Here is an 18,768-nt window from a genome sequence, read left to right as displayed (position 1 = left end):
ATGGTTTCCCTTTCTTCTCCCCAACCTCACCCCTATTAAAGCTAACCTTGCTTGTCTAGACCACCCTCCGCTCCTCCTTTTTAATGCTATCGACTTCTTCTAGACTATAGGCTTTATCTTATATACTCCTTATATCAACACTCTGAGGCAAATATCTTCATCTTATAAATGGTGTCAGAGAGAATAAATCATCTGTCAAGGTCATACAGCTAATAAATCTGCCTCTGAATGTGCTAAATCCAAAACAACCTAACATGCTGGAGGACCCAGAAGTATGGTAACCTAAAGACACTTGCATCTAAAGATTATGTTCATATTTATTACATCTCCAAAATACATGCATCCAAAGAATAACTATCTAAGCTAAACTAATGAGAGTACTTTACAAACTGGTTACAAATTGCACAGTAATCATTGATTCATCTTTATTTAGTGCTTTATCATTAGAGGCCAACAGCCACAGGGAAAATCCATCTCCCCTTCAGGCCACCTACTTTGCAGCATGAGTAACATCTAAAGTGAAGAAGTCCTTTTAGGCCAAGATTAGTGAGTCATTCTTGATATGAAAGTAAAAATAAAAGGGGCCTTGCACTATATTTGGCTTTCTAACTAAAATAATGACCTACACTTAAAATCTCCTTAAGCAGAACAATTAGGAAATAAATCATCATCTTCTGTCTAACCAATACCAGCACCACACTGGATAACTAGAAATAGCACTACTTTAATATAAACATACATATAATACACATTTCCCTATCCCAAGAAAACAAAATTACTAGTTTGAGACTTTTATTTTTAGAACATTTTTCAGAATCCTGATGTGTAAACTGAATGGTATTATTATATTATAAAATACTGTTTTTACTTGAAATGTATTTTTCAAAAGATTTTTTATATTCCTAAATTTGATTTTTTATATTGTCATTTTGTGACCAAAAATATTTCCTAGAAATAAATGAGTCTCTTATTTCACAACGAAAAAGAGGAATAATGATTCCATTTACAGAAATTTTATTCTCTATTTCCCTCTTAAAAAAGGGATCATATGCTACATTGCGTATACTACATAGTATCACACATTTCCAAAATAATTAGCATAAACCCTAAAATGCGTATTTGACTCTTAGGTATACTATCAGCTATATTAGGATGAATATACAATATTAAAAAAAAGTAAGCACTTCACTCAATTTTTAAGTTTTGAATTTTCCCTACATATAGGGAAAAATTATACCTTTTAGAAAAACAAATCATGCTTTCCACCTTTGAACTAGCAGTTGTGTGGTGAGGTAAATCAGTATTACATAAACCAAAAGTAATTTAAACTTCTGAGTTCATTATACCAAAAAGTATTTATCCTGGGACACTGAGTCAAAGAACAAACTACTACTGTAGCTATAATTACAATAAAGCATTGAAAATAATCAACAAAATGACTCAAGCTTGAAAAATACCTAAATAATAGTTGTTATAAATAGGTTTCCCCTACAGACCATATCTCCCAACTTGCTTTCTTTCCAAGTTGAATGTTTTTAAGACACAACAATAAAATTCCATGAATAATGCAAAGTTTCTGTGCCACAAAATAATTCAAAATAAATAGTTCTCTGAAACAACAATTTTTATTCAGAGTTTGTCTATTACATAAGAATGTTTTTGGAATTTCTGAGTCCTTATGAGATAAAGAAATCTAGGAGACAAGTCATTAAATTTCCCTAAAACTGAGAATTGCAAAGATTGAACTGCAAGTGCAAAGTACTTCCCATACACAAGAGCCTGTCTTTACATTTTCTTCAAAGCTTTCTGGTTTGCCCAGGCCAGTGGGTCACAATTCTGCCTGCAATAAGAATTACCTGGCAGCGTTTTAAAAATACCAAATCTTGAATCCCATGACCACAGATTCTAATTTCATAGGTTTTGGATGGGGCCCAAGGATCAGTATTTCAAAGCTCCCAAGTAATTCTAATATACTAGTTCTGCTCTAACAAAACATTTGTGTCCCCAGTCATCACTGGGTTATGCAAAATCACACATTAAAAACCACAGGGCTTATAAAAAAAAAATGGTGTTCGATGCACAAGAGTCAAAAAATTTATCAGGGGGCGCCTCGGTGGCGCCGTCGGTTAAGCGTCCGACTTCAGCTCAGGTCACGATCTCGCGGTCCCTGGGTTCGAGCCCCGCGTCGGGCTCTGGGCTGATGGCTCAGAGCCTGGAGCATGTTTCCGATTCTGTGTCTCCCTCTCTCTCTGCCCCTCCCCCATTCATGCTCTGTCTCTCTCTGTCTCAAAAATAAAAAAATAAAAGGTTAAAAAAAAATTTTTTTTAAAAATTGTCAGGGACACATTTTTAAAAAGACAGGAACCTAATAAAAACTTTGCATGGTTTTACATATATTAAATGGTAACAAAATATATAAGTACTACAGTATATATGGCACTTTATTTTGAAAAGACCTGAGGTTGACTTATCAAAAGTAGGTGGCAGAAGAGCTGAAGACTGTTAAGTTTTTGTGAAGTGGTAGAAAGAGTAATCTGAATTTGGAGAGTTGCAATATCACATGTGGATGGGTGTGGCTTGTAACACAAGACATGAACAGAGGTAGCTAATAAATGACGAATGTGTGTGCCTATGTGAGTTTTATATATTCCTAAGCAGCTCTATTCATTTGGATAGTTTTCATCATTCACCTAGTGTTTCTTCCAGATGTGTGCATAAATACAAAATCACATTGTGCTCAAAGTATTCCCTAATATATCAACTGCATTGGAACAAATTCATGTTTTTAAATCAAGCTTTACAGCAGAATTGACTCCACATTCAGACTTAAGAATTAGTCTTAAAATATATACAGTTGAAAATCTAGTTATATAAGTTCTAGTTACAGTATGTTTATTATGTGACTACTAAATAATAAGGCTGGTTCATCAAAACACATTTTTCATTACTTTTGATTCCCATGTAGCATATGTAATATAGCCCATATTTCATTCTACTTTGTGTTCAAAATATAAACCAGTATGTCCCTTCAAATAGGTTGTGTTGAGAATTATGTGTACCACTATACTATTTTAGCAGAGTTGCCTGTATTCTGATAGGTGTAATTGTATATTTACTTATTTTTGTTCAGATTTATTGGGATATTAGTAACATATAATACATGCAAGTTTAAGGTGTACAACACAATGATTTGATACATGTATATATTGCAAAGTGATTACCATAGTAGGGTCACTTAACACCTCCATATCCCCTCACATTAATCATCCTTTTTATCCTGTGGTGATAACATTTAAGATCTACTCTCTTAACAACTTTCAAGTATATAACATGGTACTATTAAATATCATCACATGATGTACCTCACATCCCCAGAAATTATTCATCTTATGGCTGGAAGTTTGTACCCTTTGATCAACATCTCCTCACTTCTCTCCCACCCTCTTCACTTCCCAGTTTCTCGTAACCACCATTCTAATCTCTATTTCTATGAGTTGGCCATTTTAGATTCCACATATAAATAAGAATATATAGCATTTGTCTTAACTCTGACTTATTTCACTTAGGAAAATACCCTCAAGATCCACTCATGTTATGACAAAAGGGAGGATTTCCTTCTTTTTTATAACCAAATAATATTCCATTGTATATATATACCACATTTTCTTTATCCATTCATTCATTGATGGATGCTTAGGTTATTTCCATATCTTGGCTATTGTAAACAATGTTGCAATGAACACAAGGGGACAGATATCTTTTCAAGATAATAATTTCATTTCCTTCAGATATATATCCAGAAGTGGGGTTACTGGATCATATATTAGTTCTATTTTTAATTTTTTGAGGAATCTCCATGCTTTTTTTCAAAGTAGCTATACCAATGTACATTCACAGCAACAGAACACAAGAACTCTCTTTTCCCCACAATCTTGCCAACACTTGTTATCTCTTGTGTCTTTGATAATAACCATTCTAATAGGTATGAAGTAATAATATCTCATTGTGCTTTTGATTTGCATTTCCTTGATGATTAGTGATGTTGAACATCTTTTCATGTGTCTGTTAGCCATTTGTTATGTCTTCTTTGGAAAACTGTACTCAGATCTTCCACCCATTTTTTATTGGATTTTTTTTTTTTTTTTTTTTTTTTTTTTTTTTTTTTGCTATTGAGTTGTATGAGTTACTTATATGGTAAATACTAACTCTGTACCAGATAGATGGTTTGCAAATATTTTCTCCCATTCCCAGGTTACCTATTAATTTCGCTGAATGTTTATTTCTGTGCAGAATCTTTTATTTTTACTTTTGATGCTTACTTATTTTTGTTTTTGGTGCTTGCTATTTTGGTTCAATATCCAAAACACTGTTGTCAAGACCAATGTCAAGGAGCTTTTTCCCTATGTTTTCTTCTAGTAGTTTTGCAGCTGAGGGTCTTATATTTAGTTTTTAAGCCATTTTGACTTAACTTTTGTGAGTGGTGTAGGAGAGGGGTCCAATTTCATTATTTTGCATGTCAATATCCAGCTTTCCCAACACCATTTATTTATTTTTTTAAGTTTATTTATTTTGAAAGAGAGAGAGGCAGAGAAAGAATCCCAGGCAGGCTCTGCACTGGCAGTGCAGAATCCAATGTGGGGCTCAAACTCTCGAACCATGAGATCATGACCTGAGCCAAAGTTGGACACTTAACCAACTGAGCCATCCAGTTGAAAAGACTATTATTGGCTCTCTTGTCAAATGTTAATTGATGATATACACATGGGTTTATTTTTGGGCTCTCAATTCTATTTTACTGGTCCACATACCTGTTTTTATGCCATACCATACTGTTCTGATTGTTTTACCTTTACAGTAAAGTTTCCAATCAGGAATTTGATGTATCCATCTGGTTCTTCCCTCTCAAGATTACTGTGGCTAATCTTGAGCCACTGTGGGGTCTTTGTGGTTCCACCCAAATTTAGGATTGTTTGTTCTATTTCTGTGAAAAATCCCATTGGGATTTTGATAAGGATTGCACTGACTCTATAGACGGCTTTGGGGAATAAGGACATTTTAATGATATTAACTCCTCCAATCCATTAGCACAGAATATTTTTCCACTTATTTGTGTCTTCTTCAACTTCTTTCATGTCTTACAATTTTTCAGTATACAGATCTTTCACCTCCTTGGCTAAATTATTCCTAAGTATTTTTTTGATGCTATTGTAAATTGGTTATTGTCTTTATTTCTTTTTCTAATAGTTCATTAATAGTGTATAGAAACACAACTGATTTTTTATGTTGCTTTTGTATCCTTTAACTTTACTGAATTTATTAGTTCTAACAGTTTTTTGGTGTAGTCTTTAGGGTTTTCTATGTATAAAACTGTACCATCTACAAACAGAGACAATTTCACTTCTTCCTTTCCCATTATAATATCTTTTATTTCTGACAGGTGTAATTTTAATGAATAAGAAAACACAAAGTAAAATATACCTTAAAGGTCCTCAAAATAATATAGCTGTTAAACACATGAAGAGATGTTTAATTTCACTCATAATCAGAGAAATATAAAATAAAGCTACACTAGATATCATTTTTTACCTACCAGACTAACAGAAATTCAAAAGTCTGACAATATATTCTCTTGCACAGATTAAATAGAAACTGGCACTTTCAGATATTCCTAGTGGATATACCAAATTGCACAAGAGCTACAAAATAAATTCATAATTACAATGGAAATATATGACAAAATGACATGGACATTTACACTTCGACCTAGAAATCTCATTTCCAGAAATTTACCCTGAAGATACTCATAATACACAAAAACACATCTGTAACAAAGTTATTTTTTGCAGTATTGTTTGTGATTGCAAAATACTACAAGACATAAAATTTCATATGCAGTAAATTGGTTGAATATGTAAATATTCTCTGTCATAGAAGGAAACAGGATCCTAGGGGAAAGGGTTTATTCCAGGACTGGAAAAGGGAACATTCAAGATGAGCCTGGGATATCTTAGTATGCCAGAAAATAAAAAATGTGCTCAAAGAACCATGGGGAAACAGTCCAAGTAATTGAAAGCAAACATAACTACTGAGGCTTCTATCTCCCAAAATTTCCCCAAAGCAATACAAACAAAAAGGGAAAAATAAAACCTCCCAAAAGCCATGCCCTCAGAATTAAAGACAGAATGTACACACTTCAAAATAACTTTTAGTAAAAAAAAGAAAATTACCAAAACACAGAATATGATTTCTTACAATCATGTTCTACATTTGGAACTTAAGAGACAAAACAATTAAATGAAATGAGTTATTCTGGATTACATCTTGAATCAGGGTTTAAAAAAATGTCAAAAAGGGACATTACTAGGACAATTGACCAAAGTTGAATACGGAATATGTTTTTGATAATAGCATGGTAATGATGCTAAATTTCCAAAGTTTGATTACATTGTGGATATAGTCTCAGAAAATACTTAAATAAATATTTAAGAATAAAAGAACATGATGTGTTCAACTAATTCACAAATCATTCAAGAAAAAAAGTAATATATAATTATATTGACAGAGAAAGCAAACTAAAGAGTTTATATGGCAAAATGTTAACAATTAATAAATAGAGTTTACAGAGATATCTTTGTTTTATTCTTGAAAATCTGCTGTACATTTTAATTTTTTTAAATAAAGACATAAAAATCACTGGATGAAAGACTTCTGCTTTCAGTCAACATAGAGAAACAGTCATTGCTTTATCCATCTGCATAAAACAACTAAAAACTGGGCAAAATACATGAAACAACAGCATTCAAGCCGCTGGACATCATGCAGTGAAGGACAGTAAACCTTGAGAGAGTCTACAGATCAATGAACTGAGCCCTAAGGTTATCCCAGCTTACTGAATGGAGAAAATGTCCAGGCTAAAACCCAAGTTGGAAGAGCCAAGCAGAACTCAGCAATCTATCTCTGTAAGTTAAAGAGACGGAGTTCAAAGCACAGAGACACCAAGACAGATTACTGGAGAAGAGACAAGGACCGAGTAGTACAGAGAACAGAGCTGCACAAAAAGAAAACTCAGCAGATCTGCAAAGGTTCTCCCTTGATCGTTTAGCTAAGTACTAATTAGCTCACAAATACGAGGAGACTACTCTACGCCAAGGTAATAACCCACCAACAGTGATCACACGGAATACTGTCTAGAGCTCACATAAGACCATAGAATTGTGCCAGGGCCTAACACCCAAAATGTAAAATCTCATAATATCAGGAGCATCCTTTGAGTACTGAGAATGATCTTGCCTCAGTAGAAGAGATAAATTCATCCTAGAATACAAGTAGCTCTGATCCACATAACAAATTAAAAGCAAGAGCCAAAAAGATAAAACTGTCTCCAAGTAACCAACTGTCGCCAATCCCAAAACGAAGCTCAAGAATATTTCTAAAAATATATAAATACTCAGTACCTAAATAGGTAAAATTCATAATGCCTGGTATCAAATCAAAGACTACCAAGCATAAGGATGCAGAACAATTAGTCAATCAAAACTGACCCCAGAAGTAACACAGATGATAAAAGAAAGAAAGGATAAAACAACTACTATAACTGTATTCCAAGAAACTAAAGGAAAAAATAAGTATTTAAGTAGACACATGGAAGATATAAAAAAAAAGATTCAAACTGAACTGTTACAGATAATTCATTTATTTATGACTTGTTCATTTTCAACATGGAAATAGCTCAGCTACTCAGTCTCTGTTTTCTCCTCTCCAATTCCTCCACCCTAAAGCACAGGTGTGGGACAAAAGGAAGAGCTGGATTTGGGCAGGTATGAAGAAACAAAGGAATAGAACACAAGAGGCATATTTTCAAAAGGTACAATTTATAGTTATAAGGTAGTAAGGACTAGGTGTGTAATGTACAACATGGTGGCTATAATTAACATTGCTCTATGATATATAGGAAAGTTATTAAGAGAATAGATCCTAAGAGTTCTCATCTCAAAAGGGATTTTTTTTTCTTTTCTTTTTATTGTATCTATATGAGATGATGGATGTTAACTAAACCTATGGTGGTAATCATTTCACGATATATGTGAATCAAAACATCAAGCTGTATACCTTAGGATATCAATTTTTTCTCAATTAAAAAAAAAGAAATGGCCAATTTATAGGGTCAGATCTAGAACTCCAGTGAAGCTCACGAACTGGAGAAACCTATATGAAAGAAGAGGAGATGATACTGAAACAGAGGATTGATTCAAAGTCTTTAAGGACCAGACACAACTCCCATTTGTATTGCTCAGCCCTCACAAACATGCAACCGTTCTTCCCCCAATTCAGAAGAAAAGAAGAGGAAAAATTATTAAGGTGTGTAATATTTCACCTTTAATACCTTCAACGAACAATCAATGGTGCAATTTTGGTCTTTATTTTTATGGCTCTTAATTTTAAATTTTATATTATATTTTTATAATCTTAGAGATACAAAAACATACTGCTTATCCAAAGACCTTTTGAGTGTGATTAACTCATCAGTATACAAGTATTTTAGTAACGAATGACAGCAAAGAACAGCTACATGTTAAAATATTCCATGTGATTCACTACATTAACGATTCACAGAAGAAATTAGGGAAGGTGGGTTATAATGGAAGTTTGTGTCAAAAGAAAATAGCAGGTCTCAAGAGACCCAAGGAAGAAGGGTAATAAAGAAAACAAAATTTGTAAAAAACGGTTGTCAAACCCAACTAAATCATTACAATAAGTTAGACATCTACTTTTTTTTATTTCAAAATTCAAAAATTTCATATCTACCATCTCAGATTCAGGCGGTAGGGCCCAAAATTTATAATTTTTGAAATTTTCCCCCGTGAGATTCTGATAATCAGCAAGATTTTAGAACCACTGCCCTAGAATGCTAACTTGGGTATGTTCATGCAACAATATGATCTATTTGCCCTAAGCACAATTATAATGCTACACACAATAAGTAATGAAATTATTCTTCTTACCTTGGATACATTGCTGACATAATTCATTTGAACAGTACTTTCCTTATCAACTTGATTACAAAGGTTCTGTAAAGTAGATGCATATTCTTTATCACTTTTTATTCTCAGAGCCATAAATTTCTTCACTGTTTCCAGTAATCGTAATTCCCAGTCTTGCAATTTTAACACAGCTTCATGTGAATTCTTCAGGTCACTCCCAAACCCCATTTTTGTAAGGCACTGTCTTATCCTCCACTCCGTACTGTGAGCCTTCTAATCAGCACATATCTGTGTATGTAAACAGAAGAAAAAACACCTCTTAAATCAAAAGGAAATTTGTTTTCAAGGCAAAGTTATGGCCCATTCTTTTTAGAGTTTAAAAAAAAATCACTACAACTGAATTCTTTCACCCAAATATCAGGAACAAGATGAGGATGTCCACTCTCACAACTTCTATTGAGCATCATATTGGAGGATCTAGCCAGTACAATGAGATACATGAAGTGATTTCCACGGAAATTGAAAAGAAAGATGTGAAACTATCTTTATTTGAAGAGGATGTGAAATTGAATATAGAAAGAAAAGCAATTAAAAACAAGTTTTAGAATTAATAAGTGACCTCAGTAAGATTACAGGGTAAAGATCAAAAGACAAAAATCAACTGTATTTCTACACACTAGCAATGATCAATCTGAAAAATGAAATTAAAAACCAATTCCATATACCATAGCATTAAAAAGAATAAAATAGGAATAAATTTTATAAAATAAATTAAAACTTGTGCTCTTAAAACTACAAAATATTGTTGAAAGAAATCAAGGAATTTATTCCTTATAATTATTTCCAATTATTTAGGTTGGAAATAAATGGAAAGACTCATGTTAATGGATCCAAAAGACTTAATATTGTTAAGAAAGCAATATTCTCCAATTTGACCTACATATTTAACTTAATCCATATTAACATATAACCTAGCTTTTTTTTTTTTTACAGAAATTGAAAAGATAATCTTAAAAAAACCTTAAAGTAGAAGAACAAAGCTGGAAGAGTCATACTTCCCAATTTCAAAACTTACTGAATAGCTACAATAATCAGGACAATGTGGTCCTGGCATATGGAAAGACACAGAAATCAATGGAATAGAATACAGGGTCCAGATGTGAATCATCACATTTATGATTATATGATTTTCTACAAGAGTGCCAAGTGTATTCATTCAGAAAAAAGTCTTTCAACTAATGGTGGTGGGACAACTGGATTTCCACATGCAAAGGAATGAAGCAGAATTCCTTTCTTAGACCATACACAAAACATTTAACTCTAAAGGGATGGATAATGGGCTTAAATATCAGAGCTAAAACTATAAAATTCTCAAAAGAAAACACAGTAGTAAATCTTTGTGACCTTGGCTCAGGAAACGGTTTCTTAGATATGAGACACCGTAAGAAAAAGCAACAAAATTAAAATACATAAATTGGATTTAATCAAATTTAAAACTTCTGTATTTCAAAGGTCATCATTAAGAAAGTGAAAAGACCATAGAATGGGAGAAAATATTTGCAAATACTTATCTGATAAGGGACTTCTATCTGGAATATATAAAGAATTATTAAAACTAAGTAATAAAAATACAACTAAATAAATTAAAAATGGGCAAAGGATCTGCATAAACACTTTTCCAAACAAGATTTAACTAGTTTTGCTAGTTAAATGTCCGATAAGCAGATGAAAAGATGTTCAGTATCACTAGCCATTAGGAAAATACCAATCAAAACCACAATGAGATACCACACCACACCATTAGGATGTCTTTAACCAAAAGATAGATAATATCAAGTGTTGGAGACTGTGAAGAAATTAGAACCCTCATACACTTCTGGTGGAAATGTAACCTGGGGCAGTTCCCCAAAGTTAAACATACAGTTATCGTATGATCCAGAAATTCCACTTTTAGGTATATACCCAAGAGGAATGAAAACATATGCCCAGACAAAAACTTGCACATGAATGTTGGAGCAGAATTATTCATAATAGTTACAAAGTGGAAACAATCCAAATATCCATCAACTGATGAACAGATAAAACATATTATATACACACAACAAAACATTACTAGCAATGAAAAGGAACAAAGTAATGATAAAAGCTACAATATGGATGAACCTTGTAAACATTATGCTAAGTAAAAGAAACACAGACACAAAAGACTGACATACTGTATGATCTCTTTATATGAAAAGTCTAAAATCCAGACAGTGGGTAGATTAGTTAATAGTTGCCTGGGCTGGCAAACTTGGGAAGAAATGAGGAGTGACTGCCAGCAGGTACTGGCTTTCATTCTGGGGCAATGAAAATGTTCTAAAACTAATTGTGGTGATGGTTGCACAACTCTGTGAACAGAATAAAAACCACTGAATGATACATTTTAAGTGGGTAAATTCTTCAGCATGTGAGTTATATCTCAATAAACTTGCTTTAAAAATCATTGCAGCATAACTGGTGATGATCTAAAGGTCAGGTCTCAGAAACCTCCCCAAAATATCCTGCTTGTTTGCTATAAATCCCCAAAACTATGATAGAATTTATTTTGCTCTCCAGACTCACAAAACTTCAGGCAATGAATCGTCTAGGGCCAGTTAGAAGAAATGAAGAAACACACCTCTTATTTTTAGTTTTGGCTCATCCATACCAGAAGTCACTTTCTTGTTAATGCAGCTGAGATCCTCTAAGTTAGACAGAAAAATAAGAACAGATTTATGTGTCTAACCTCAGTGATAACATCTAAAGAGATGATAAAAATGTAGGTTTTCCATATAGAGAACAAATTACGATTTTTCTCCAACTGAAAACTGTCCAGTTTTATGATCTATCAAATAAGCAGAGGGGAGAAAAAGGTTGTGGAAAACTGTGCTTCATCAGTTCCCAAAGCAGCAACCGGAACGCAAAATGGACCTTAACATAATTAAGTCAATACAAAGTAATTGACTTATTCACTTTAATATGGAGTAGCATAATTCCAGTTTTTTCACTTTGGATATAGTTGCTTCAAAATTTTTACTTTGAAGAGCGCCTGGGTAGCTCAGTCGATTGAGCGTCTGACTCTTGGTTTCTTCTCAGGTCATGATTTTGCGGTTTTGCGGGTTCGAGCCACGTGTCAGGTTCTGTGCTAGCAGCATGGAGCCTGCTTACGATTCTCTCTCCCTCTCTCTGCCCCTCCCCCACTCACATTGCCTCTTTCTCTCTCAAATAAATAAAATTAAAAATAAATAAATAAAATAAAAATTTTACTTTGATGTACTATATCTTCACAGAACACAAAAATTCAAAAAGAACATTTTTCTGTCATTTTACCTACGGCTTATCTAAGTCTCAGTGGAAGATACATTCTACCTCATCTCATGGTTTTGTTTTGTTTTGTTTTTTTTTTAAGTAATATCTACACCCAACATAGGATCTCACAATCCTGAGATCCAGAATCACATCCTCTACTGACTGAGCCAGCCAGGTGCCCTTGTTTTTCTTTAAGTTTTTAAAATCTAGTTAGTTAACACATAGTATAATATTGGTTTTAGGATAGAATTTAGTGATTCATCACTATATATGTATGTATGATATATATATATACCCTCTTATGATTCATCACTTATATATAATATCCAGTGTTCATCACAAGTGCCTATCACTCACTTAGCCCATCCTCTACCCACCTTCCCTCCGGCAACCCAGTTTATCCTCTATAGTTAACAGCCTCTTATGATTTGCCTCCCCCTCTATTTTCCCCTTACCCTATGTTCATTGTTTTGTTTCTTAAATTCTACATATAATTGAAATCATGTGGTATCTATCTTTCTCTGATGTACTTATTTTGCTTAGCATAATACATTCTAGCTCCATCTACGCTGTTATTAATGGCAAGATTTCATTCTTTTTTTTTTTTTTTAATTTTTTTTTCAACGTTTATTTATTTTTGGGACAGAGAGAGACAGAGCATGAACGGGGGAGGGGCAGAGAGAGAGGGAGACACAGAATCGGAAACAGGCTCCAGGCTCTGAGCCATCAGCCCAGAGCCCGACGCGGGGCTCGAACTCACGGAGCGCGAGATCGTGACCTGGCTGAAGTCGGACGCTTAACCGACTGCGCCACCCAGGCGCCCCAAGATTTCATTCTTTTTGATGGCTGAGTAATATTCCATTATATATATATATATATATATATATATATATATACACACACACACACACATGCATGCCACATCTTCTTATCCATTCATCAGTCAATGGACATCTGGGCTCTTTCCCTAATTTGGCTATTGTTGACAATGCTGCTATAAACATCAGGGTGCATGTGCCCCTTTGAATCAGTATTTTTGTATCCTCTGGGTAAATATCTAGTAAAGCAGTTGCTGGGTCTTAGGATAGTTCTATTTTAAACTTTTTAAGGAACCTCCATACTGTTTTCCAGAGTGACTGAACCAGTTTAGATTCCCATCAACAGTGTAAGCGTTCCCCTTTCTCTTTATCCTCACCAACATCTGCTGTTTTCTGTGTTGTTACTTTTAGCCACTCTGACAGGTGTGAGGTGCTATTTCATCATGCTTTTGACTTGTACTTCCCTGATGAGTTATGTTCAGCATCTTTCCATGTATCTGTTAGCCATCTGTATGTCTTCTTTGGGACAATGTCTATTCATATCTACTCTACATTTCTTAATTGGATTATTTGGTTTCTGGGTGTTGAGTTTGATAAGTTCTTTATAGATTTTGGATTTATCCCATGTTTTCAATGGAAGATTAAGGAATCATTTTTGAGGCCAAAGAAATGTGAAACATTTTCCTTTCTAACTATATCTAGGATTGTGGTTCATTTTATCCTGTAACTTAGGATAAATATCACTTCTACTTCCAAATACATCTAGCTCTGATCTAAACTTTAATAACATTTTTTTCTTCCATTATCAGGAACTTCAAAATGAGCTCAAAAGAACAAAAAGGGAAATAGAATCTGGCAGCTATCTGAGAAAGACTCCAGACCATCCTAAGGGCTTATTTATATACACCAGTATTCTAGGTCTACGAATATAAAATAATTTTATTTATGGTACCTCTCTTAAGGAATGACAAATGATAAAAATTTTAAAAACAATTCCATAATAAATTAAGACTATGTCTAACGGTTAAGTTGGTAAAGATTACAAATATTTTAGGAATTAAGGGAATGATATCCTACAATTTTCCCAAAGATGTCAAGTGACATTAATATTAGACTATTCATTTCAATAGTATTTGAGATAACAACAAAAGAAACCAGAAATATCCATCAAAAAGAACTGACTAGGTTAATTACAATCAAGGCTGCTGCATCTGATAATAATAACAATTCTAGGGAGTGCCACTCAAATCATAGTCTATGTGAATTGTTCAGTGTCCAACAGTGGAATATCATTTAGCCCTAACAAAAACTAAGAAAATCTTTTGTGTATCGTTCTGGACCTATCATTAAAAACTACTAACTGAAAAAATTGAGATAAAGAACTTGGTGTGTTTACATGCTATAACAAGGAGGAAGAATGATAGAAATTAATTTTCCTTTTAAGCGCAAAAATATTTCCTAAAGAACACATAGTGGCTGAGGCACTGGAATGAGAGAAGGACTTATCATTATATACGCTTTTATATATTTGAATTTTGTGCTAAGTAAACATTGATATTGCCTATTCAAAAAATTAATTAACTAATTAAAGAATTTTTGAAGAGAAATTTAAAAAGTAATGAAGGCTGGACAAAGCCCACAAAGTTTCCTAGAAATGGCAAGATTTGAGATAGGACTGGAAAATGACCAGAATTTAGATTATAAAAAGTCAAATGGGAAATGTATTTCAAGAAGTAGGAGCAGTATGGGACAAAAAAGGGAGTATGAGGTAAAGAAAAAAATGTCTCCAAAACCAAGCTATATGTGGCAAGCAGTGGGAGATGCAGTGTCAATTTATCTCCTATTCCACTATTCAGGAAACTAATAAGGACCAAATTCCTTGAATTAATTGTTTTTTAGAGCAAAAAAACATGATCATAAATGTGACTTTTTTAAGGTACTAGTTTGTTGGTGTTATTACATGAAAATATGTTCAGTCTGTGAAATTTCATCAGGCTGAGTGCCTGTGATTCATGTACTTTTCTATCTGTATGTGATAGCAATAAAAAGAGAAAGAAATAGTAATAGATTTTAAACTGAAAGCTAGGTATAAAATTAGCTTGAAGAGAGAAAAAAATTAAATGAAACATAAGACAAATTAAAAAGTCATAGCGGGGCGCCTGGGTGGCGCAGTCGGTTAAGCGTCCGACTTCAGCCAGGTCACGATCTCGCGGTCCGTGAGTTCGAGCCCCGCGTCGGGCTCTGGGCTGATGGCTCAGAGCCTGGAGCCTGTTTCCGATTCTGTGTCTCCCTCTCTCTCTGCCCCTCCCCTGTTCATGCTCTGTCTCTCTCTGTCCCAAAAATAAATAAACGTTGAAAAAAAAAAAAATTTAAAAAAAAAAAAAGTCATAGCAATATATAACTTGAAAAACAAGAATCTATAATTGACAATATCAGTGAGAATTAAGAAGAAAGACCCTTGATGTGGTGAATAAATTTAGGGGACAAAAGAGACACAGATGATTCAGTGACAACTTCAAGGCTTTAATAAGATATGATGACAATACCAATAGAATAGGAAGAATTAGAACATGTTCATTTCAGCAGGAAATAAAGGCTTAGGTAAAATATTAAGGCTAAAGATTCAAATTTGAGAGTCAATTGCTTAAAGGTGATAGATGAAATTCACAGACTGAACATCAACAGAAAAGCAGAGTCAAGGACAAAGGAGGAAGAGAGGTCAAACAAAGGGCAGAGATTAAGTAAGCAAATAAAAGAGGTTTGGCAGAGAAACAGATGCCAGGATGAAAAAGAAGATATTTGCAACACCAAAAGGCAGAGGAAGATGTGAAAACTGCAAAAAAGTCATTAGTGGAATTTGGGGGTAATGTCAGTTTAGTGAAGCAGTACCTCAGAAGCTCCTACCACCAATAACTAATTAAAAGAACAAAACACTGTTTTTAAGAAAAAACAAAAATTTAAACATATCATCAGCAAATAAGGAATACCAACTGTATGCCACAACTTTCACAGCATGGTTTCAAAGGAAAAAAAGAGAAAATTCTGGTGTTCTAGATACTATGGCAATGTGCCCAACACTACCCCAATCTCCAGAAGACATTCTAAGGAATAAGAGTTAACAGAAACCTGAGAATACACAATGAATACTCCAACATGAAAAGAAGCAGGCCAACCCAGGAAAAATTCAAGACAATATCTAAAGAAAGAAGCCTCTCTGTACCAGGACAGGACCTTAGAAAATGCAGAGAGGGCAGCCTTGGCTTGCCATTTTCTAGGGCTTTGTGAAAAACTGGTGGATGAAATTAAATCCAGGAGTACAGGATAATTAGTGAAATTTCGTAAGAGGCCATATATCTCGGGTCCCCCAACAAGGCCAAACTCAGCCCCAGCCAATGTTTCCATACCACCTCCATGCTCACACAACAAAGAAACCAAAATTAAAAGTAATACCCAGATTTCTGATACAGATAAGATGGCAGAGATCATTTTTCCCAGTTCCACTGGACAAAACACAAGTATAAACACTAGAAACAACACAAGAGACTACCAAAGAAGAACTCTGAAAGGTAGATAGTAGGCAGCCTCCTACACATGCACTCCAATGTTTATGGAGGCGTTTTCAACAACAGCCAAAGTATGGAAAGAGCCCAAATGTCCATCAACTGATGAATGGATACAGAAGATGTGGTATAGATATATAATGGAATATCACTTGGAGGTCAAAAAGAATGCAATCTCGCCATTTGCAACAACATGGATGGAACGAGAGTATATTATGCTAAACAAAATAAGTCAGTCAGAGAAAGACAAATATCATAAGATTTCACTCATATGTGGAATTTAGGATACAAAACAGATGAACATCAGAGAAGGGAAGCAAAAATAATATAGAAACAGAGAGGGAGATAAACCATAAGAGATGCTTAAATACAAAGAACAAACTGAGGGTTGTTGGAGGGGTGCTGGGTGGGGGGATGGGCTAAATGGGCAAGAAGCACTAAGGAGGACACTTGTTGGGATGAGCACTGGGTGTTATACGTAAGGGATGAATCACCAAATTCTATTCCTGAAATCATTATCACAGTATATGTTAACTAACTTGGATTTAAATTAAAAATAATAGGAAAGAAAGAAAGAACGAAAGAACGAAAGAATGAAAGAAAGAAAGAAAGAAAGAAGGAAAGAAAGAAAAGGCAAGGCAAGGGAGGAAAGGAAGAGGAAGAGGAAGAGGAAGGGGAAGGAGGCAGCCTGCTTTGGTCCTAGGACTAGAAGAACAGCATGAAGGCAGTATCTCACCCAAGAACCCATGTTCTCCTCACCCAAGAGGAAGTCACCCAGACCCAACTTTTCCCAACCTCCAGTCTAGAAACAAAAGACAGTCCATATTTGTAGGCTAACTCCCCTAGGATCCAATAGGAGTCCCTGTGACAACAAACAGAGAGTCAGGCACCACCAGAAAGAGAAATCATTTATGAGTCTCACCAAAAATAAACAGCCAGGGCAAGTACTCTCCTTACCTGCTGAGCCTGAGAATCCACTTTTCCACCAAGAGAAACTGAATGAGGCAAGAAGAACCAGCAACAGAGACCCAGCTATCAGGTCAGGAAACCTTTGTCCTCACAGGTCTGGGGGTCTCCTTCCGCACCCAGAGACACCAGAACTGGAGGGCAGAACTAACAAAAGGAACCAAGCTGAAGCTGCTGCTCTCCAAGAATTTCTTCCCCTGCCCAGAGACATCAGGACAGCTAGGGGGCACAGTAAGGAAATTCTACCTTAGCCCTTTTCTACCAATAGATACCTAGTAGTTCAGCCTAAGAAAAACATCTTCTACTCTGTCAAGCAGCACCAGCAGGAACCAGTGGGAGCCCTAATGATACAAGACAAAGCAAACTAAAATAACAGCACAATGACTCTGAAACTTAACTGTCATTGAAACCACAACCCATAAAAAGAGGCCAAGAGACCTGCATGCTAAACCTAAAGAGGGACTTCCTGTAAAAATAAAACATTGAAACAGACCCCAGAGACTCCTAAAATAATAGATAAAATATCTAAGATTCAATTGAAAATCACCTCTCACACCAAGAACCAAGAAAAATCATAACTTCGATGAGAAAAGACAATCAACTAATGCCAACACTGAGATGAATTAGATGTTGGAATTATGAGAAAAGGGTTTTAAATCAGCCAACTTAAAAATGCTTCATCAATTATAAATTATCCTAAAAACAAATGTAAAAAATTGAAAATCTAGGCAAAGAAACAGAAGTTATAAAAATAACCAGATGGCAACTACAGAGGTAAAAATGCAGAACAGGAATATAAACCTCACTAGATGCAAGCTCAATAGAAGAGTGGAGATGACAGAGGATACAATCAGTGAATGTAAGCACAGAGCAATAGAATTCAACTAATCCAAAAAAAAAACAGAGAAAATGGATGAACAAAAAGAATAAAGCCTTGGGACAATAAGAAAAGATCCAACATTTGTATCATCTGAGCTCTAGAGGAGAGGAGAGAGTGAGGTGGAAAAACTATTCAAACAAATATGTCCATCTTGGGGAATAAGATAATATAGAGTTAACAGAAATCAAGACAGTTGTGATCTTGGTAGAGGATAAACAACAGATCAGTGGAAC

General features: G+C 34.6%; 1 protein-coding gene across 1 annotated transcript in view; it reads right to left on the bottom strand.

Annotated features, from left to right (window-relative positions):
- FER (FER tyrosine kinase) overlaps positions 1-18,768 on the bottom strand; it is a 404,717-nt gene that overhangs the window by 372,901 nt on the left and 13,048 nt on the right. Inside the window, exon 2 of the mRNA XM_047090128.1 lies at positions 9,003-9,269. Within this exon, the coding sequence (XP_046946084.1) occupies positions 9,003-9,209 (207 nt within the window). The 5' untranslated portion in view covers positions 9,210-9,269. The remainder of the gene's footprint in view (positions 1-9,002; positions 9,270-18,768) is intronic.

Source organism: Lynx rufus, unplaced genomic scaffold (genome assembly GCF_022079265.1).
Source record: "Lynx rufus isolate CCGP_SWC_20201006 ecotype Redwood Valley unplaced genomic scaffold, mLynRuf1.p SCAF_1, whole genome shotgun sequence".
NCBI classification, from domain to species: Eukaryota; Metazoa; Chordata; class Mammalia; order Carnivora; family Felidae; genus Lynx; species Lynx rufus.
This window is presented reverse-complemented; position numbering and strand designations above follow the sequence as displayed.